Source organism: Trematomus bernacchii, unplaced genomic scaffold (genome assembly GCF_902827165.1).
Source record: "Trematomus bernacchii unplaced genomic scaffold, fTreBer1.1, whole genome shotgun sequence".
In the NCBI taxonomy this organism is placed as follows: domain Eukaryota; kingdom Metazoa; phylum Chordata; class Actinopteri; order Perciformes; family Nototheniidae; genus Trematomus; species Trematomus bernacchii.
In genome coordinates this window covers 258,941-281,345 of record NW_022987767.1, presented here as the reverse complement: position 1 = coordinate 281,345, position 22,405 = coordinate 258,941, and the positions used below count along the sequence as shown (strand labels likewise).

General features: G+C 40.7%; 1 protein-coding gene across 1 annotated transcript; it reads left to right on the top strand.

The window, feature by feature from the left end:
• The first annotated feature begins 16,955 nt into the window (after positions 1–16,955).
• irx6a (iroquois homeobox 6a) lies at positions 16,956–21,371 on the top strand. The gene is made up of 7 exons (XM_034148456.1): positions 16,956–17,021; positions 18,081–18,347; positions 19,102–19,211; positions 19,492–19,784; positions 20,001–20,669; positions 20,889–21,000; positions 21,342–21,371. The coding sequence occupies exons 1-6, from the start codon at positions 16,956–16,958 to the stop codon at positions 20,993–20,995; spliced, it is 1,512 nt and encodes a 503-aa protein (XP_034004347.1). The 3' UTR covers positions 20,996–21,000; positions 21,342–21,371.
• The last annotated feature ends 1,034 nt before the right edge of the window (positions 21,372–22,405 follow it).

Genomic DNA, 22,405 nt, shown 5'->3' with positions numbered 1-22,405 from the left:
CTAACACTTGTGTGTATACTTTATATATACAGTCTATGGTACTTTATAATCCAAGGTCATATTTCCATTACTTTTAATTTTGTATGGCACACATTTCTCATTTACTTTTCAGCCCCGTTGTACACACTGTGCATTCAATATGTTTACTTTTGGAATATTTACAATTATAAGTCCAAATTAATTTTTTTCTGTTGTCAAATTGTACAATAAAAACAAGCGCCCATGATTCTACTGCATGTGGATTTTATTACATAATAGAAATTAAAATGTACAAGGTAAATAAGTGCATAAGTATATCATGTGCTTTTGTGTTGTGTTTGCATTGCCCTCGATCAAAAGTGTTTCTTTCTGTTGAGGGCTCATTCCCAGTACACACTGAATGCTACAGTAGGCATCTTTACACAATAACCCACCTGGGGAAACCAACTAGGTGAATCAGTAGAGAAAAGAGGGGAGGGGTGGCAGAGAAAAAACAGTGAGCGATAAGAAAGAGGTTCACAAAGATAGAGAGAGAAATGATGCATGATGCAGGGTTAAGAGACAGATGAGAGACTGTGACCGAAACTTCACAACATCACATTTACTGTTGGAGAACAATCAATGCCTAGGTGAGACCTGAACATGCGTGCACTTGAACTTGGCTAAATGTTGCTATTGAACATGTGATAGGTGCTGCGAAAAACAAACCATTAGAGCCGGTTCAGGTAAACAAAATAGGACTCCGGCAAGAACAAGCAACATTGAAGTGTTTGGGGGGGTGGGCGGGGCGTCTTTTGAAGTGGCTCGGAGTATTCCCATGGCACTTCTGAGATATTTATTTGAATAATGTGCAGATTCACACCCGAGTGAGCAGAGATCTGTACGGTGGGTGGGAAGATGACAGGGTTTAATTTCCAACTCTACTGAGAGGAGTAGTAAGAGAGGGAGGGAGAGAGGGAAAAGAGAGAGACAAGGGAATTAAAGAGAGGGCGAGAGAGAGAGAGAGAGAGAGAGAGAGAGAGAGAGAGCTAGATATGAGATGAGGAAGGACGATGGAGGCATATCGGATTTCCTAAAAACATTTTGACATTTTAAACCTAAGGCAGTTTGTAGGCAGTAAATAAAGGCAAGGGAATCAATAGCAGTCAGTGATAAGGGGATAAAGCAGCTAAATATGAAATACAGCCTAACAAAATGGTATGGATTTCCAATGGGGCCACGTGACACCTGCTTTGAAATGCAAATAGCAACTTATGCACATTGTCCTTCTCGGGCCTTGCCACCTATTGATCGGCTAAAACAAATTCTATTGATCATTGAATATTTAATGGGGATAATTAAATCTCTCATGGAGGTACTTACACCCCATTTCCAGTTTTCATCGTCTTTCTCAGGAGACCTGCCTTTGACTCACTGGAGCTGCAGGAGTGCTGTGTGAAGAATAGCACACAGCTAATTGCAATAAGACTAGATATTGAGTTTACTTTGAGAATATTGAGCAGACTGAACGTGCGTGTTCCTCGAGAAATAGAAATGTGAAGTAAAAAATCACCTTATACCATTCTAAATGAGGCGGCCAATTATTAGCAAATGTTGTAAAATGTTCTTGCCTTACATGACATTTCAGAGAATTGATGTACTGGAAATGATGCGATTTGGATCCAAATGATGTGTTGCTACAGCTCATTGGAGGATGGGTGAAGAAGGGATAAAGCACATGTGAGGAACACATTAAGTGACTAAGGAATTGGAAAGCAGTGCTCAGACACATAATAATTCAGTCTCCTTTTGAATGTATGTAAAAGCTTTTTTTTGCTGTATTCAACAACGCTGTTTCTGTATTCTATATATTTGTGCTTCCAATTAATGTACTTAAAGTGACCAAAATATAATGGTGTAAAATGTCAATGGTACAATATTGAACGTTAGTGTAAAGCAGGGGTGTCAAAACTTTTTTCTGAGCCATGTCCTTTAAGGCTTAGAACTTCAGCGAATGGTTTCCTGAAGGCCCATTTCCCTGTTACAGTACATCGTATTCATATATCAGTGTTCTTGACTTTATGTACAAAAATGCCCTGCTCCAGTATTTTCTAGTGACTATTGTGGTTTTAAAATCATCTAAAGGGCTGCAAAATATCTTGACCCACACACTTTGGTATAAAAGTTTCTTGTCCTGTCTATGTGCAGATAAAATATTAAAACGTGATGATTGAAAAAAGTTTGGAAAATAAAGTTAAACCAACATGGAAAAACACTGCGTGTTTGATAATGGCCAGGATCAAATGATTACCTTCCTGACATTCATTGTTGGTCTGTAAAGCTACAATTAACTTTTGGAGGCATCATCACTCTCACATTGATATTTGTGCAAACTCAAGCACTCATTGAGAAAAAAAAGTAGCGATATACAGTCATTTTTTTGATAAATGTTTTATTCATTTCACAGATACAATCTCATACATCACAGGCTTTTACAAATGCGCAGTATTAAGGGAGGAGATGCATTGAGAATTCTTGTGCATTGAAATAATTTACAATCAAACCAAATTGTGATGATTAATATATGTATACATAATATATGTGTGTACTGGGTTCATGCAAATAAAGTTAATATCAATCTTTTCATTTGACATTGGGTTTCACAGCAAACATGCCTAATAATACCCAAGATGCCGAGTTGTTGCTCTCTACTCTCTCTTCGGGAGCCACGGTCTAAAAATGTCCTTACACTGATGGGGCAAAAACGTGAGGGAAGAAATATCTCCTTAATCGACTGACATAATTTATGACATTAAGAGACTGGCAAACAGGAAAAGGTTGCTGTCGGGATAGTATTAGAGGGCAGCTCTCACTGCATGGACCAGTGTTAAACAAAGTGCCAATCAATAGCCCTTTTATTAGTGACCGCAATCAATGTACCGGTGACTGAGTGAGCCAATTAACGCTATCGACCGCCTCGGCAGAAGAAAGAGAAGAAGAGAAGGGGACGGGGGCGTAGGAGGGAGAAAGCAAAGTAAAATATGGGAAAGGAGAGCAGCGGTGTCTTACTCAGGTCTTGTTTTCCTTCTCATCTGCAGGGAGGGGGGCACATGTGGAGTGAGAAGACCAGATTCCCACCAAGCGAGAGGCCCCAGGGGTCTGCGGCTGAGGACACCCTGACAGAAAGCAGAGGCCGCATATCTCCCAGGAGGAAGTGAGTTTGTGTGTGTGTGTGGGTGTGTGTGTACATGTGTAGCGATGGTGGTGGCGGGGGTGGGAGTTCAGGGGAAGCTGCTGCCCACCCCACAACACCCCCAGTCGTGCATATCATCCACAAGTGCAGTGGCTGAGCTGTACTGGGAACGCAGAAACACCCGTCTTCTCACCGCTGCTTCTGAATAATAATGAGGTCACACGGCTGTAAGGTCTCTGTGCACGCTCAACTCAACCTTTTTTCCCCTGGAGGCTGACCAGTGTGTGTGTGTGTGTGTGTGTGTGTGTGTGTGTGTGTGTGTGTGTGTGTGTGTGTGTGTGTGTGTGTGTGTGTGTGTGTGTGTGTGTGTGTGTGTGTGTGTGTGTGTGTGTGTGTGTGTGTGTGTGTGTGTGTGTGAGAGAGAGAGATTTCCTAGGCTTGGGGACATACATTACATAACTTCCTAGTCTGCGTAGAATACTCAACCTGACATTCAACATCATGGCTGCTAGATTTGTCAGAGATTTCTCCACATCATCGTATCACGAGTTAAGAAAAAATGATCTTTTATCAGTTTTGTGACAAAGCATTGTCCTGTTTATTGGGCTTTTTAAAAAAAAGTTTATAGGAAGTGAGACAATTTCTCAAGAAAAAGGTTCTGTATGCAGAAAGTTTGGAATACACATGGTCATACAAGTCAGTGTACATGTATATATGTTGAAGTAATGTTGATCCGTCACATTTCACTATAGGAAGTCTTCCTTCCTTTGTATTTGTCCTTCTGTTTTATATTTTTATTAATTATTTATATTTTCAAAATAGCAAATTTGTTGTTAAAATCTATCAATTGGAAACAAAAGCTGTAAATGAGGCAATCCACTTTTTTTACATTGTTTACGTCTTTCTTTTCCCTCAAATAAACAACTTACATTGTTCTTTCTCTTTGATTTGAGGTCTCCAATAAGTAATATCTATATAATGATTGCAGTGCCACGCCAAAGTAAAAATGTTATCATAACAGTTTCATCAGCCTGTAAAGTCTGAAGCTTCACGCCACACCTTCAGTAGCAGAGGGGCTATGCTGAGTCCCTTTTAATTCAAGTCCCCCAGTATTTGTGTTTGGGTGTCCGGTTCCCAAAGAAAGGCGTCAGGAGGAGATCTGCTTCATGTCAGCTGGCAGTGTAGCACTTGGCTCGGGGTTATCAGGCTCTCTGTATCAGCCTGTGGTCGGAACATGGACCCCTCCTTCCTGAAGGAGACCTTCCGAACCAGCGTGCCGACAGCTGGAGGAGAGAGAGGAGAGGAAGGAAGAGGATGGGGAGAGGGAAGAGACTTCAGGAAATGACAATGTGTGTGAGGCGATAAGCCCCTCGGGGAGGACTGGGGGTTACAAGACTTCAGGCTCAGTGCTCGGACCTGACACTGACCCCCATGACCCCGCCCAGCCAGGTCTTTGCCAAGTGAGAAGACAACACTTACAGTATCTGACTTATACTGTAGATTATATTAGATTACATATACATCTGTTATTTTGTATATATTGATTGTTGTGCTTTTATTTAGGTCTTAATGTGTGCATATGTATAAATGTGTCTGTTGATCGTGTATATATAGGTACAGTGTTTCCCCTACCATTGTCTTGGAGGGGCGCTGCGCCCTGAAATTCAAGATGTTTAAAAAAAAGAAAGAATTATAATTTTTTTATTTATTTTTATTTATATATATATATAGCACCAAATTGCAACTAATCTATATCTATTGTCACTTTTCACATTGAACATGTGCTCTTTTATTAAATAAACTCAACGCTTTCATTTTAAGTTTTGAGTTGAGTGTTTTTGACCCTAAGAAACACTGATGCATTAATCAATAACAATACTCCACAGCTCCTCTCTCTGCTCCAGAGAATTTAAAAAATATATATCCCAATGCACACTATGTAATTTAATATAACATGACAATATGTAAATTGTTCACACGTGTATGTATGATTCATTTTGTATTTATATGATGTGGGTTATTGGAGGAACATCTCTTGCAAATTGTTCAATATATATATAGAAATATATTCTAATCAAATCTAATCAAATGAGCAATGAAATTACTTTCTTCTTACAATGCTAAAACATAAAAAGGAAATGTATACGTATTCTTTATTGTGTTATAAAATTAGTGATTATTACTTTTCATATTTACTAATGAAGTTGGCTGGGAGGAGATTTTCACAAAGGAATGTAATGCTGCTGTTATGAGAAGGAAATGTGTCCCCTTCTTCCCCTCTACACTTCTCAAAACCATTATGCCCCATTACCTATCATACTTTTTGGGAAGATTGCCATTTTTCTTCTTTTCTTTTTATCCTATGATCATTTTGATGTAATAACGAAACATACTCATCGTGTATACATGTATCCATTTCAGAAAACAAAGTATAAGAGAAACAAATAATTGCTGTCATCAAATACTAATAAATAATATAATTCAATCTGGATTTTATGAAACATAATCAATTTACTATAAAGTTCACAAAGTTATGATCAGAATAGTTACAGGTATATACAATACACACACACACACGCATGCATGCACACACACACACACACACACACACACACACACACACACACACACACACACACACACACACACACACACACACACACACACACACACACACACTGAAAAGGTGATTATATTCACTATGAGTGCCTTCCATACCCTTGAGACCCAACTCAACCAACTCATTGTGATCGTACAATAATACGACAGTATTTTAAACAATGACAAACATCAAAATATGAACCATCACCAACTAGATATAAAATGATTTTCACCAATGTGTTAGATTCGTAGCTCCGACAATACATTTCAACAATAAATCGGCATGAAATCACAGTACTGTATGTCACACTTTGATTGTCCAGAGATCTACTCCATCTGGATTATAATAGTTCTGACAAAGACAGGTACACAAGACATGGTGAACGCGCACAGAGAAAGACAATATAGTTAAAGTCTCCTGTATGGGAGTCTGTAAAGGTGCCCATCTCAGGATATCCACTTCACCTGGACAGCTGTAATGCTTCTACAGATTGTAAGTACACAAAGGTCAAGACAGGCTAAACACAGAGAGCTGAGGGAGAGAGGGAGAGAGAGAGGGGGACGTGAACCGAGTAAGGCACACACATATGCACTTCATAGAGTACAATAGTGGGATACTGCAGTTCTTACCTAATCAAACTAACACAACATAGGTCAGGTGAAGCTGAGGGCCAAAAGAGCACGACGTAAAAGAAAGATACGTGATAAAAGATGAGTGACAGAAAGTGGGAATCTGAAATGGAGGCACAGATGCAGAGAAAGAGTGTCTGTAAGCGCAGCTTCATTCTGCAAGAATACTGCCAGCAGTTTTTGATGAGGGGGCTTCAGATGAAGCGGAGCGAAGTGAGCCCCAAAGCCGAGGCTAAGTGAGCAGATTAGAGGACCGCACAGTGGTATCACTCTCCTGCTGCATTTGCTCTCACACTGACAAAGGTCAAGCCTGTGCTACATCCACACAGACTGCAGTTTGTACACACACACAAACACTGTCCCCGTATACACAGTCTTATAAAACATAGACAAAGATAATGAAGGAAACAGCAGCATCAATTTGAGCCTGATGAAAAAGCTCACGGCCTGATCTGATGGAACATGAGGTGACATGTAGACACCTTTCCTGCTTTCTGCCATTGAAGGAACAGCTTATATATAAGAAGTGCAATTCCTTTGCGTGTGTGCTCATCTTTTTCTTATTTTCTGCTACTATAATTGAACCTGTTTCAGTGACTGAGAGGGCTTCTGATCCCCTTCAAACCATCAGAGGTTCTGTCACCAACATGTCCTCATCTCCTGAAATCATTGTGCTGTTAGCAGGTTTCCCCTTTGTTAAGTTAACAAGAAGTGTAAGCATTTATTTGTTGTATATGTTGAATCCCAAGACATAGAGGGAGTGAAATGCCACTATATGACTAATATCTGTAGCAAACATTTTGTGTTTTTGCTTCACAAACAACAAAATAGTGAAAAGTCTGTCGGTCAATAAACTAACTTGCATTATAACAGCCAAACACTGACCGACCACTACATAGCAGACAGCAACAACAACAACAACAACAACAACAACAACAACAACAACAACAATCAGGGGTAGGGGTGGACTGGGACTACAAGTCAGCCCGGGACTCTCGACCGGCCCACTTCAAGTAGTTATTACTAGTAAATTGTCAACGGGGGGGGGGGGGGGGGGGGGGGTGACTTCCCCGACCGGCCCACCTCGGTGCCAACATGAGCATCTTGTACTATCAATCTGTGAAATACTGATATCCCAAGGTGGAGAGGATCAATTTAGCTAATATCTGATCACTTCTGCCATGACCTTATTGATTATTGCTACCCTAAAATGGAGCAGTTGTCCCCCAGAAAAGTACTAATTGGCCCATTTGACCCCCTCTTAAACATTAAAACAGTATGTGTTGTGTGTTTATAAAAGATAACTAAGGGAAGAAGAATTGACAACAATAAAAATAGAAATATATTCATACAAGATGGTACATCATTCCAATATAAAATCTATACATGTTTCTATATAAATACATTTACCCATGCATTATACTCAGATATGGCAGTCTACAGACCCTCATTTTATTGCAACTTTATTATGATAATGTGACCTTTAAGATATGTATTACTCTTTGCTGAGGTGCAATTACACTGAGGTGCAACTGTTTTCTTAAGTTACATATGTAATGTGCATTTATATTTTATAAAAATAACTAAAACAAGTGTTATTATTTGTTCTCATTTTTGCTGCTCCTGGGCAAAACACTCACTCTACTTTGTCACTTTGCACTTCACTCTCTGTGTTTTCCCCCCTATTTAGCCTAAAGGTAACACCATATATTTACTCTCAATACCTTGGGGTGACACCGTTGTGTTTGCAGCGTGGAATTTAAGCCGTGCTAAAGAGCTGTTTTACAGCCCCTTCAGACGTCGCCTGTGTCAATTTGTTTTCCCACATGCAATGTCAACACAACACTTGTTGAAGGGCCCTCATTCACCATATATTTAAAGGAATGCTGTCACCCCTCCTCGCTCCACCCATGGACCACTTCTCTGTACATATTTTACCCCTTATCCTTCTCAGAATAAATATCCTTGAGATAAATAGAAGGCAAGTCTCCATTCTAGATATCGTAACCTCAAAATGGAAAACATCTTGAACTGAGCAGGGAAAGACGATCCTAAAAGGAGCCAAGTTACATTTCAAGGACACTGCCCCTTATTTAGAGGTTTTCGTCCGTGTTACAGCGGAGCAGGGGGCCTGGTGGAGATTTGATCCAGTCCTCTTGCTTTCTCCAAAGTAAGCTTGACAATCTGCAAATCAGAAATTAGCCCTAACAAGGCATAGTTGAAACAAAAGTGTGTGTTATTTTCTGTAATCTGATGATGTATTGGCCATGGGGCCAAGGTCAGGGTTCACTCAGCAACCATGTACTAAGCTCGTTCACATTAACCAGTGAAAAGGCTAATCAAAGGTATATGATTTCACCCTCTGTACAGTTAACAGGACCTTTTGATGTTGGCAACCATGTAACATCTGCTTTTCAGTTGGACGGATTGAGGGAGCCCCATTCTTTTTTCCTTGTCCTGAGGTAAGAAAAAAACTTTTCTCAGGCCTGCTCATAGAACTGGGTACTGGGGGGAAAGGAGAATCAAAGGGAAATAAAATAACCGTGTCCAATTGGGAATCAAACTGATGAGGCATTACAGGGAGCAAAAAGTATAATATCATGTTGATTGACACTGGGTTTTATAAGTGCTTTCTGCTCAGAATAAACAGATTTTCCTTTTCTTTTTACATCCTTAAGAGTGAAACATGCAGGGAATATCTTTTCAATACTTCCAGATGCTATGAAAGTCATTTATCAGCAGAATATAAGACGATTCAGTAACTGTGTTATAGTCACTGTTTGGATAACTAGTCTTTGGGATAAGGGAAGTAGGTCGAGTCATATCGTATCACTCTTGTTGCTGAGCTTGTCAAACTTCTGTGTAGAGACCAAACCCATCTATGGTTCAGGATTGAGCAGAAGTGTCAGGATTGTTCCGTGGACAAGGAAATATACCATCATTAGCTCTGCAGCCTGACACAATGTGGCTGCAGAGGATCTGAAGACAAAGACAAATGTTGCGGCAAAAATATTTTTAGCTGCATCTGGATCGAGTTGGGAGTCGACCATGGAGGGACCTCCACTGGCTACGCAGCAAATGAGGAACAGAGGGGCCGAACGATTGAACTGTCATTGGCAGAATTGCGATTTCCATCCTATCGGGGGCTCTGGTTGAGACTCGGGGGGCCTGGGTATCCATAAAGCTTACAAAGAATCTGTCTGGTGCTGAGCTGGCACACTTACTTGGACATGAAATCAATCAACCCAGAGCTAAGTGATGATGACTACCAATTGGTTGCTTTTTCTTTACCAGGATGTACAATCAAAACAAAAAAATTTGCCTACTTTAATAGAAGATAGACTTTCACTTTAAGTGTAATACAAGCCTAATTCACTTCACTACATAACTTTTTCCCCTTCTCTAGCCTTGACCTATGGGAGAAAAATCAAAGTGGATACGCGAGGGCTTTAGGAAGAGAATGTTTCTCTACATCGCATCGGGCCTCTGAACTTTCAACTGAACTTCAAGCATGTGTTAACGCTATATTGATGTGATCGAAATTGACACTGCTATGTTACGAGAGAAAAGTGAGCTGCTCAGCATTCACCCACACTCAATGCACACACACGCACAACCCACTGAAAAGTTCACAGTCCAAGCTCACCGCCAGGAAACCAGGAGAAGAAATCCCAAACAATCTTTTTTTTCTTAAAGAAGAAGAGCAAATCTAACTGTCAGCTCAGTGAGGATTATTCCACCACGGTTGGCTCCCCAACTTCCCCACCGTAATCCACCCGAAAAACTCTTGGTGAAGCCTTTCAAAACAATTTATGCAAACAAACATCAAGCACAGCTATTTGTATTGGCACCGCTCTGCAGTAAACCAGACTGAACCAGGACCAGATGGGGCCGGGCCTTTCTGTCGCCGCGTGGTGCAACACGCCAGGCAGCTCAGCAGACACGCTTAACGCAGAGCACTGTCTTCTGTAATGGAGAGTGTTTCAATATTTAGACCACTTCTCATCACATTCCCCACTGCTGGGTGTATATGTGTATTTGTGTGGTGGCTTGCCACGAGGGCACATACAACCACAAAACCATATTACAACCATTTCTGTATAGTGTTGTCATTTTATTCACAAATCTGTATTTGTTTCCAGTGTATATTCTTGAGATATGGATCAGAATACACTGTTAGTTTGTACATCTGTTTATCGTCCTCATACCCACATATTAATATGGAATAATTCATACAGGATACAGTACAGTTTATCCTCTAAAGTATGTACAGTATATCCAATACAGTAAGTAATCTTACATTTTGTTGCATCTTAGTCTATTTTATATGTACATATTATTCTTATTCCTGCAACTTACTTGAACATTTCTTTCTATTGAAATGTTTTATTGCACTATTTTATGTATTTTACTTTTATGTTAAATATGATGCATTGTTGGATGAGCCGTAGACTGGAGATTTCATTACCAAAATTACGCTGTAGCTATTAAGTCTTTAATAGACTATTATCCATCCACACTCTGCTGCTGGTGTCCTTCACATCTCATAGTTGGGGATCATTTCCTACTCCACTCAACTCTTGACCCCGCATAATGGCTGAATTACAAGACTAGATATTGAATGTTGATAACCAGCTGCTTATAGCTCAAAGCTGCCCTGCATAACATACAAGTTCCCCTGCCCAGAAAATATGGCTAAAGATGAGAGAAAAGATGCCGATACATACCATGACCCGCGTGGTGTTGACAGCGGTGGCTGTGCTGTGGCCGGTAATTGGGCTGACAGTAATAGGAACTGTCTTTCTGCCTCTGCGGGCCCTCGAGATGGGCCACAATGCTGCCGTGGATTTAGCAGCTGCAGTCAGATGGAAACCATGTAACTGCAATTTTCCTCGTCTTTTCTTTTTCTTCCTGCGTTTGAACGCTGACATGATCATTTATGAGTTGAGTGAATTTCGTGACCCTAGGGCCCTTGAAACCTGGTCAACCGCCAACATGCGATTTCAGAAATACATGGTTGTCAATGAGAAAAATGAGCCCTCCGTTCGTCATTCCAGAGGAACTTGTTTTTTTGCAGATGCATGTATTTACCCGACAGCGGCGTTTTGCTGCTGCTGGCCCTCCGCCTTGAGGGAAAGTTCATTTTCAAGTCAGCATCCATCTTGGCGAAGACCACACATACACAAACACAGGCATACATAGTAGCAATGAAGTAGCCACACAGACTTCCTTATTGCCGGATGACTGAAAATACACACTTTTTGATCATATTCGGATCCAAACTTGGACGTTAATTCACAAGGAGACGCAGATCAACGCAACGCCACCGCAGGAGCTTTGACACACCGAGGAAAGTCATATACACACACCCCTTGCCAACAAGAACACACATAGACAAAGAGCCTAAGGCCCCGGGATGAAAGACGGCACGCGGATCCCCACATCTTATGATCGACCCACAACCCACCCGTCCACGCACAAACATCTCCAGACACCCCGGGGAGAAAACCGACACACATTCATCCCACTGTCTCTCTATCTGTCTTACACACACCTACAATGAGCCAGGCTCTCGCTCCATAAGCAGTTATTTCCCAGAGTCACTGCCAGCACTCTCTCCCTCGCTCAGTGACAAGCTACAAATCCCTGACACCCCCACTGATGATAGCTTTACAGTAGAGCCTCAAGGGGACTCTGCCAGCCAGCACACACAAACAACACACACTTGCCTATTTCTCTGTCTGTCTCTCTCTCTCTCTCTCCCTCTCCCAGGAGCCCCAGGGGCCTCTGGGATACGCGTCTCCCAACACAAAATGCCTAGGGTTTGTTTGAGTTAAACATCTGACGATCAAAGGGTGCAAAGGAAACACCAATGATGCACGTCCATTACTGTGCAGATCCTGGTTTCAATTGTGGAAGACAGAACCACACAAATGTAAGTGTAATTATGATCGGTCATGATACACAATGTTTTAAAGAAAAGCGAGATACCAATCAAGTACTTAAACAGCAATCACATTTGTATTGCCATCAGTTATTGTAATTTTCTTCTCCAGATCAGATTGATTTATTAAGACAAGTCATGATGTCATTCCCTCCCTATCTCTTATTTCTCTGTTAGATGAAGATTTAATTTGTAATTATTCAGCAGCCCTGTGGATGTTTGCTCTGGTGTTAACCGGCCACTACTGTGACCACATTGCTCTATTATTTCTCATTACAATATTCATTACTTTTTTTTCCATTTTGGATAATTTTATTGTACTAATAATGCTCTTCATGAGGGGAAGTTTGTATGCAATGTGTGTGTGTGTGTGTGTGTGTGTGTGTGTGTAATAATTCCAGTGCCTTGGATTTATTGCCATATACCAATTTGGCTTTAATGAGATCACACACCTCCAGGTAGGTGCAGCTTCATCCCCAGCCTCGGCTCGGGCTTCTGCCTCCGTCTCTCCGTCTGCATGCCCTTATTACCATTTCATACACCCCCCCCTCCACCTCCACTGCTACCCCCATCTGATGAAAAACCAGAAAGGCTTTGTGTGGTTCATTAAGTCAGCATAGGAAATGTATTAAGTAGAAGAAGGCTGGGAGCTATTGAGTGTTGACTTAACCTTTCCAGTTTTTCCCCTTTCTTGTTCCCCCCAGTGATGATTCTAATAGAGGATGCGTGCATTACTCAGTCTCATTAGTAACCGCACGGACCCGTTAGAACAAGATATAACGGTGGTTTGGACTTGCTTATCCTTAAAAAACGTGAGTGAATGTACTATACGGGTGAATGCCTCTGTCTGCTAGTCGTTAGCTGTTCGTTTACATGACCAGTCGTGGGTCAAATTGTACGTCTACAGACTTTGTTGCAGCTTCTTTCAAGTAGAGGTACGGCCACTTTTGTATACCAAAAGAATGCAGGACGCTAAACATTCAAAAATAAATGTGAATTCACTTCTTGTACAACAATTCTAATACTTTTTGGATTTGTTGAACTTTTTGGAACTCTTTGCGTGACTTTAGTTCTCCAAAGAAGATTATATATTATATTACTACAGGAAAAATGTTTATATAAATGATACAGGATTTAAACCCAGGGTGGTCTGGGATAGGAGCTTGAACTATGATAGGGCCTGAAAACCAGTGATAGAAAAAGTATTCAGATAGTAGTAAAAGTCCTGCATTCAAAATCATACTTTAGTGAAAGTGCAAAAGTATTATTAGCAAAATCTACATATAATATAAAAAGTGTATATAATTATATTTATATATGTGACAATTCTAGATAATATTGTTGCATCAAGTAGCATTTTACTGTTTTAAAAACAAACAAAGTTCAGATTGCCTTTTGTGAAATATTTAAATAAATGGATTATTTTGTGACTGTTAAAAGTAAAGCTGTTCAATAAATGAAGTGGATTAAAATTATATTATCTCCCTTTTAAATGTAGTGGAGTAGAAGTATAAATTAGCATTAAATAAAAATACTAAAGTAAAGTACAAGTACCTCAAAAGTGTACTTAAGTACATTACCTCTGTTGATAACTGGAGGGTGGCTGCTACTGTACACCTTAAAGAAGCTGCTATCTTTTAAAGGACCTTGCTCCTGTTGGGAGAGTAGCGCTTTACAGTATAGTACAGGACTTTGCCAAAAAAACTATAATGAAAAACAGAAAGAGGAATCACTAATTGGCTTTGTCAGCAAGTTTGTTGCTAAAAAACAAAAACCTTGTAACAATGTGAGTACTAAGTAATCTGGACAAAACACTGTAAATGAAATGTCTCATCGTGGGGTTGTCACATATTTTAAAAGGAAGGGCACTGTGGTCAGTCTGCCATTACAATTAGTGTTCATTTTGGCCTGATTCAGTGAGATCTACGCTGACTGCTGGGCATGCATTATGCATGAGTCTGTCCGTATGCACTTGGGCCATCATGCATGCCCTTGTAGAAAAGCATCGACCACCGGCATGCAATTACATTTAGCTTGTTTCAACCTTCTCTGTGTGCACATTATCCTATAGAATAACACTTCAGGCATGAAAGTGTGCATTCCCCTTAGATAATAAGTCCTGATATCCATCAGTAGCGTTAAATGGAAAGTTAAGACCACTTATTGTTGCAAATGTGTTATTCTGATTTGAACTCTTGCCACTGTACATGTAAAACCATGTCTCCATAATTGTGTGATTCAGATTTTTCAGATAAACTGAAGGATTAAGAGCAGGGGCTGAAAAAAAGATCCTACTTTAAACTCAATAAAAAAAATAAAACCACACTGGATTATCTAAAAATGGCATTGTCACAAAGACAAAACAGCGCTGTTTTTCTGATTTTATGAAAAATAGATTGTTTTGCCAGTTTAGATATTAGGTCCAACACTGTAAAGCCAAACACATTAAAGTGCCTTTTTGCGCTTTGTCCTCAGAATATTTAAATGTATGCCAAAAGAATAAAAATGAAAATAGTTATATAATAATCACCTTGGCTCGCCTCTTTTAGTTTTAGATTTATTTGATTATTAGCCATTTGCACTGTCTCCTGTTTTGAGTGAGTTTTGGGAACTTAAAATATGTTATTGCAGCATAAGCCTGGTTCTTTATTAGAATATTGGCAAGTGAGAATACTGGAATTGAACGTTGAAAGAATCAACAAGTTGATGACATTTAAAAATAAAAATACATTTCAGAAAAATCGTTTTCAAAGATAATTCTTACACATACAGTAGGTTTTATACAGTTGGGTAACATGGGGAATACTTGTATGTTTTGGGGACCAAGCAACAAGTTCCCTGCTGTAACTTAGTTGCCTGTCAGAATAAGCACTTATCATAAACAGAGCTGTGGTGTGTGTGAGCTGTTGAACAAGTGCGTATTGCCCGGGCACTTTCCAAAACCTGGACTCTGACCACTGTGTCCACTTTATCTATGAGGAAAATCTCTTCACGGGAGATCTCCAACTCCTTCACGCGGCTCTTTAGCGCCCCTCTGAGAGGAAGCCCATAATAGCAGAAGCGTCTCCAAGGGATGAAACGCCATACATCAGGTCGGCAGGGCACCGGGAAATGTGGCACAAGGTATCAGTCGTGACAACAGGAACCTTACACAGCCTTAGATAATCAGAAACAGGCAGATCGTATGACTGAGGAGGACTGATCATGACTGTCATTGTCAATACACATATAGTGTGTATGGGAAATACGACCCCCCCCCCCCTTCCCTGTTCCAGCTCAACAACACACGGGGAGGGGGCACAGCTTGTTTATGTTTATGGAAGAGAGGGAGAAAACTGGTGATGGTTGAGCTGCTGATCTAATAAGGCTTAAAATGATTTCTCGTTTCATTCACTGTGAGGCAGCATCATTCCTTACCCATCTTTCAAGTGAGCATCATTCAATTAAAATGCAATTCTCGTCGCCCCCTTCCACGGATATTTAATTAGACTGGAGAGCAGGGCTTCCACTGTCTTTTTTTCCCCAGCATAGCTCTTCGGATTTCACCTCTAAGGCATATTTTCACTTTGTTACTCGTTGGTTAAACAAGGGCATGTATCCATTTGTTAATTGATACAATTACGCATTACGCGTAATGGTCACGTAGGTCTCCAGGCGCGCATCAATCACTGGTCTATTGACCTGCCAAAAACCCCTCTAACCGTTCCTGCTGGGACTGCCCCTCTCTAATAGAGAAAGATAGAAACATAATCGTCATTAACTCCGGGATGGACCTCTGGCCAGAGAGCGAGAGGCGAACATAGGTCGAGAAAAAGAAAAAAGAAGAAAGAAAGTAAAAAGTCTTAAATGTGCTTCTTCAACCAGTTGTATTGGGTAGTTGGGTAGATTGAAAATAAATATAATAGAAAATGTTTGAAATCACAATATTTTTTAGTTGAAATGCTAAATTGATTCCTGTTTGCATGGGTAAAACATTTATTGTGCTGAATAAAATCGTAATATCTCACAAGAATACCAAAAAAGAAAAATGTCAAAGTCTCTTTTTCTAATTCATTTATCTTTACAAGGGGTTTCCTCATGTAACCCTGCTAACATTCAATAACGTTGAACATAATGCAACTTTCCGGGACGTTATCTCAGCAAATCGGTGAACAATTCCATTACAAAAGGGGAACAGGCTGTGTACAGTGCACCTTAAGAAAACCCTGCGTTGGATGTGATTGGCAAAGACATTATTCTATCCTTGGTACCCTGCCGTTCCGGGATTACAGTGACGTCACGCTGATACCCTTGCATGGATGAATGCTAAAGAACTATAGAGCCACAAATAATAGCACAAGCAGAGTCCATATCTTGCAAGTCTTACGTTATCCTTTAAGCCTCCTTCAGCTAACACAACAACAATTTTTTTGTTGCACTTAATGACGCTTAATTTCATTTCTTATCGGGTCCTTTGGGGGGATTATTCATTCATATAAAACAATCTGCAGCTGGTGCCATCCTAAAGTCTCCCTCCTATGAGTGAAGTCATCTATTATTGAGCGAAAGGCCGTGCGTGGAAATGTGTGTAAGACGGTGGATTTGAAGTAGGAATTGGTTGCAATCGATCAAGGGTGAAGATTATTGCTGATGGTAACAAAAGAAGCAGCTATGTCTTTCTCGCAATTTGGATATCCTTACAATGCAACTTCACAGGTAAGACTTTGCTTTTTATTTCTCCTAAGTGTTGTGTATGTACACACACACTATTGGCTTTTTTTCTGTGCGTATTTTCTTGTATTTTACTATAGTCAGAGCACCTTTTTCTCTATAGGAAATAATAATGACTGAGTGACTGCTTTGACAGATATTTTTCGTGTGGTGCTTTTGTTGTGGAACCAAATATCGATAGACACGCACCCGTGTCCAATTACACTGAATTATGAATGAACTCACGTGTTTTTCTGATGACAATAGAGATGAATGTCACCTATTGCTCACTACGAGGAGTGATTGGGCTGCACACATTCGTAAACTTTCTATTTATATGGGAAGCGTGGGATGTTAAACACCGTGCATTATCTGGAGAGCTTTTAAAACTCAATTAGAGTGATTCATTTAGATTTTAAGACACTATGAGTGCGCCAAATGACAAGTTGGAATAAGTTCAACACGATCAGGGGACACAAGTTACTCTCAGCAGAAAAGTTGTCACCAAACTTTTATCTAGATAATATTTGTTATTTCCAGTACAATGTATATATATATATATATATTCAAAAATGTAAAAAAAATGAATGTACTTAGTTTACTTGTAAAGGGCTATCAGCTCAGATTGTTATCTTATTTTGATCCAATGATAAACCACAGCACTTTCACTTTTACGCACGGATTGCGCACAGCTTTTAACATCTTAATATCCACTTATTTGTACGTGTACATGAAACATAACAATTACATGGTATCCCTTATTGCACGTGCTCACAATGTAAACTACTTTCTCTCATCACATCATTCTCTAAAAAGTGACTTACCTTGAATTAAGGCAGGTTAAAAGTTAAGATAAGGACACCTGATCAGGATAATTGAACTTAAAGCACAATTTAACTATTTGTTTTAATTCAAATGCTCAATTCTAAACTAACCGAGCAACTTGAATATAGATAAACAGATATCGTTATGCATCACCCACAGTCACTTCAGAGTTGTCACAGGCATCCAGATAACAGCAGAAACAGCCAATGACCATGTCTATCCACGATTCTCTTCATGCAGTTTTTCGTGTCGGCAAACCCCAGTACGACTTGCTGCGATTCGATTTCCAGGTCGGTCTCTGACGGGACAGCCGGCTCCCAGACTGCCGCCGCCGCCTCCTTCTGCTGCCCGTCCTACGAGAACCGGATCCTGGCGAGCAGCCGGACGGAGCTGAACGCGGCGCTGGGGATGTACAGCTCTCCATACGCCGCAGCGGCTGCCGCCACCCAGAACTACGCCAACTACTTCCCCTACAGCACCGACCCATCCGCTATCTACTCCACTCTGGTGGGCTCACTTCTGATGCGTAAAGGGGGGAGGGTGGCTCAGGCTGATCGATCAACCGGGTTTTGTTCATCAATGTTCTTCCACAAACGTATCCGTCTTGACATGCCGTTTAATCCGGTGGTCTTATCTTCTTCCCCTTAAAAGCGAGTCTAAAATCCTGTCACTCAGGTGAGGGGAGGAAGTGTAGAAGCAATGGAGAGTAAAGTTGTATTACTGCAATCAAATGTCATTTTGTTATGATAAATATAAATCTACTATTGTTTCATGGTTTGAAAATATTGGCTGAGGTGGTTTTGGTAAATCAGCATTTAAAAATAATAAAATACATAACCCCTAGTTAACAATTGTTTAATTTGATTAAGTGAGATTTTAGAGTGGATAAAGGACTTGTGACTTGTTCATTGATATTGTGCAGTGTAGCTGTAACTTTACTTTTATTCTCTCTTATTCTAACACCTGGAGTTAGCGAGAAATGTGCTGGCCATTCAAATGTTGCAAATTGTACCTGAAAGAAGTGAAAAAAAACATATAATTAAAAATGTTATATAAATATACATTCTAAGATCATTATTGCATATTTTGCTTCAAATTTACTTAAAAAACAAACACATTTACGTCATGTAAAGCAATTCGTTTCACTCTTGGATAGCCTAATATTTGATTTAAGAGCTTACAAATAACAAATGTCTTTATAATTTAATGCTGAGAAATAACGAATGTTCCATTTCTATAACAACCTTTTTGTCTTTTACAGAATCCACAGTATGACATTAAGGACAGCACAGGCACTTTACACTCTGGCATCTCTCAAACGGCTGCTTACTATCCTTACGACCACTCACTGGGACAGTATCAATACGACAGGTACATTCTATGTTCATGTGTGTCCACTTTATGAAATATAAGTGTAGCTGACCAGCCAAAAAGTATTCTAGCTCTGATTATTACAATCAGCCTTTCACAGGGGATATATGCTGCATTCAGATCAAAGGTCAGAGTGTAACTCCACACAGTTACCTGCATGCAGCGAAGCAGTATATATTTCAAACAGCAGGGAGTCGGATATAGGATGCCTGAGTGAATAGGCTTCACTTCCTCCACTAATGGCCACTTTCTGTGTGTTTTTCTGTGTCCTTTTTTCCAGATACGGGACAGTAGACTTTAATGGCTCAGCCAGGAGAAAGAACGCAACTCGTGAAACTACCAGCACCCTAAAAACATGGTTGTACGAGCACCGGAAGAACCCCTACCCCACTAAAGGAGAGAAGATCATGCTGGCCATCATCACCAAAATGACCCTCACACAAGTGTCCACCTGGTTCGCCAACGCCAGGAGGAGGCTAAAGAAGGAGAACAAGATGACCTGGTCACCAAAGAATAAGGCCAACGATGACAGGAAGGATGACTTTAACAAGAGCGAAGACTGTCTCACCAAAGGTCATTTGGGATTAAGTTTTGATTTAATTATTGGTAAACTAAAGCACTTGCACTACAAATTGAAATACAGCTGCCAAATGTGGACAGAAACAGTAACAAAAGAAGGTTCCAGAAAGAAAAAAGTTTATTTAAACGTTTTATGAACAAACTATGTCTTTAAGAGTTTACCCAAACTTTTCAAATAATGTTCCTTAACATCTCTTTTCTTCCATGCAGACTCCAGTGATTGCAAGGAGGAGAAGGATCTGCGTCTGAGTGACCTGGAGGACATGGACGACGATGACTGTGAAAAGCTGGACAGCGACTGTGAAAAGGGGGCTGCAGACGAGCAGGACCTCCAGAGGGTCATGGCGCTATCCGGACCCCCTCAAAAGAGAGACTGCAGCTCCGAGCTCCACCTGAGTTTAACTAACAGCTTCCACGCGTTCCCCTGCGCCATCAAAGGTGTTACCAGCCTCCCCCCTCTTCCGTCTGACTTCCTGGATCCTGTCGGGTCCAAGGCACCTTCCTCAACGGGGGGAACGTTGTCCCTGTCTCACTTTGAAGCATCAGATAAGCCTCGGATTTGGTCTCTGGCTCGTACGGCGGCTTCGGGGGTCATTCTGAGCCCCCAGCAGCACGGCTCGGAGCTGAGGACAGGCAACACAACCGGGGACTGCCAGCTCCAGAGCCCCAGGCTTACCGGCACTCTAACTGGACAGTGTGGGGGTATGAGAGGCCTCCATGAATCTGGCGGTGTCACCAATACTGAGAGCCCCTTCGCTGAGGGCTTATCCTTGCACTCTAAAGTCTATGGCACTGGCAGCTACAGTCACAAGGACCTCCAACTGCACTGTTCCTCCTATTCTGCACTCCCAGACACATGTCAGTACTCCACTATTGAAGGTATGTCATCTCAAATCTACAATACCACATTAAAAGGGAGCAAATTCTTTCATATTTGGATGTTTTCTGTGAAGTATGCAGCAATTCAAGAGCATATCACCAAATGTGTGTTGCTGGATGAAAGCACATTTAAGGTTAGGAAGTGAGGGGATATATTCTGTCAACTTGCACCTAAGGCGAGTTTCTTACATGTGGATATGCTTTTATTTGGGTGTGTAGGGTTCTCTGGTGGCAAAGCAGAGACACAGTCGTCTGACCTTAGTGAAGCCTGCGGGACCGTGCAGGATGACAAGGTCACTGCGTTCAGACCAGTGATGAAGAGGTGAAGCAGGTGAGAGTCTGCACTGAACTGGAAGAAACCAGAGAGCACACACACAAACACTCACACTCACGCGAACATGGGGCACAAAACAACTGCATTAAACACTCACATGTAAACAAGGACACATAGATACTCACTTTTCTTGCTAAAATGTAATTGAATTCTATCAAAAATATAATGACTGCAAGGTTAAAGTGAGTTTTCCTAATATACCTGATGTCAAAAGTTAAAAAGGAAAAATATAAGAATTTCTTCTGCAATCAACTTGAAATTAAATACCTTATGATTAAGCCTATATATTCATTTTTGGAGCTTATTTTTCTAATTTCTGCTGTATTCTTTTCACCTAGATTCCTGGATACTGTACCACAATAAATAATTGGACATGAATGAATATGCACTAAAGGACACACTGGCCGAGTGGCGGCCTCAATAAGACACATGGGAGCTACCTGCTGCTGCTGCAGTCAAACTGTGGACGTGGCTATCATTTTGCACAACTTTGTTTTTATCGTGTAAAAGACTTTATGCAAAAAAATTCTAGATGCAAAGGTATGGGAATGGCCGAATAAAAAAAAACGGCCGAATTTGTGTATGGCAATCGTGTAGTGTAGCAAACCTATTTATTTATCTGTGTATTTATTATTTTGTAATGTTGACTGTTTATTATATGGCGTGTTTATCGGTTGAATTTGTCCCTTCTTTGAGTATTCGTTACATGTTGCGTTTTAATGTGGCTTCGTGTCATTTTGCCTGTTGTAAAAGAGATGGATTTTAGAGATGACCATATAAGGACCGGATCCCCTGTGTTGCGCGTGGACCTGGAGGGTTTTGTCATTGTGTTAACAAAATGTGAGCTTCTTCTGTGTTTGCCTATCATGGCATTTCTTTTCTAAGAATACATTTTTTTTCCAAGAGCTTTCCTTGTCTGTGTCATGGTTATTTAGAGAGCCAATTAAAGGAGTTGCGGAAGTGCATTTGATCAAAGTTTAGCATCTTGACTCGCGCGCAGAGCCGCAGCGTCGAGGGAAGGTCATAATTCAGAGGAGGACGTGAGTGAAATCCACAAGTTGCGGAAGAAAGGGGGACATCATCCCTCCATTGTCAGCATCTAATCAGTAGTGGCATCGAACACTTTGTTACTGTTCAGGCCGGGCACCGAGGCAGGAACATAGGATGAATGCTGCTTTGTCCCCTGTGTAGCGAGCCGCTGCACTAACTTAACATTGTGTTAATTAAAAGGTCATTTGTAGGATCAAACCCGGCACAGAAATTCACATGGTCCATCAAAGTCCCTTTGATTTGACTGTTTTGCGTATAGTCCATCTCGTTATGGTGTATAACTTTGTGTTAATCTCCAGACAGCTGTAATAAGATGATCACTGTCATCTATGATAGGAGAAGACGCTCAGAA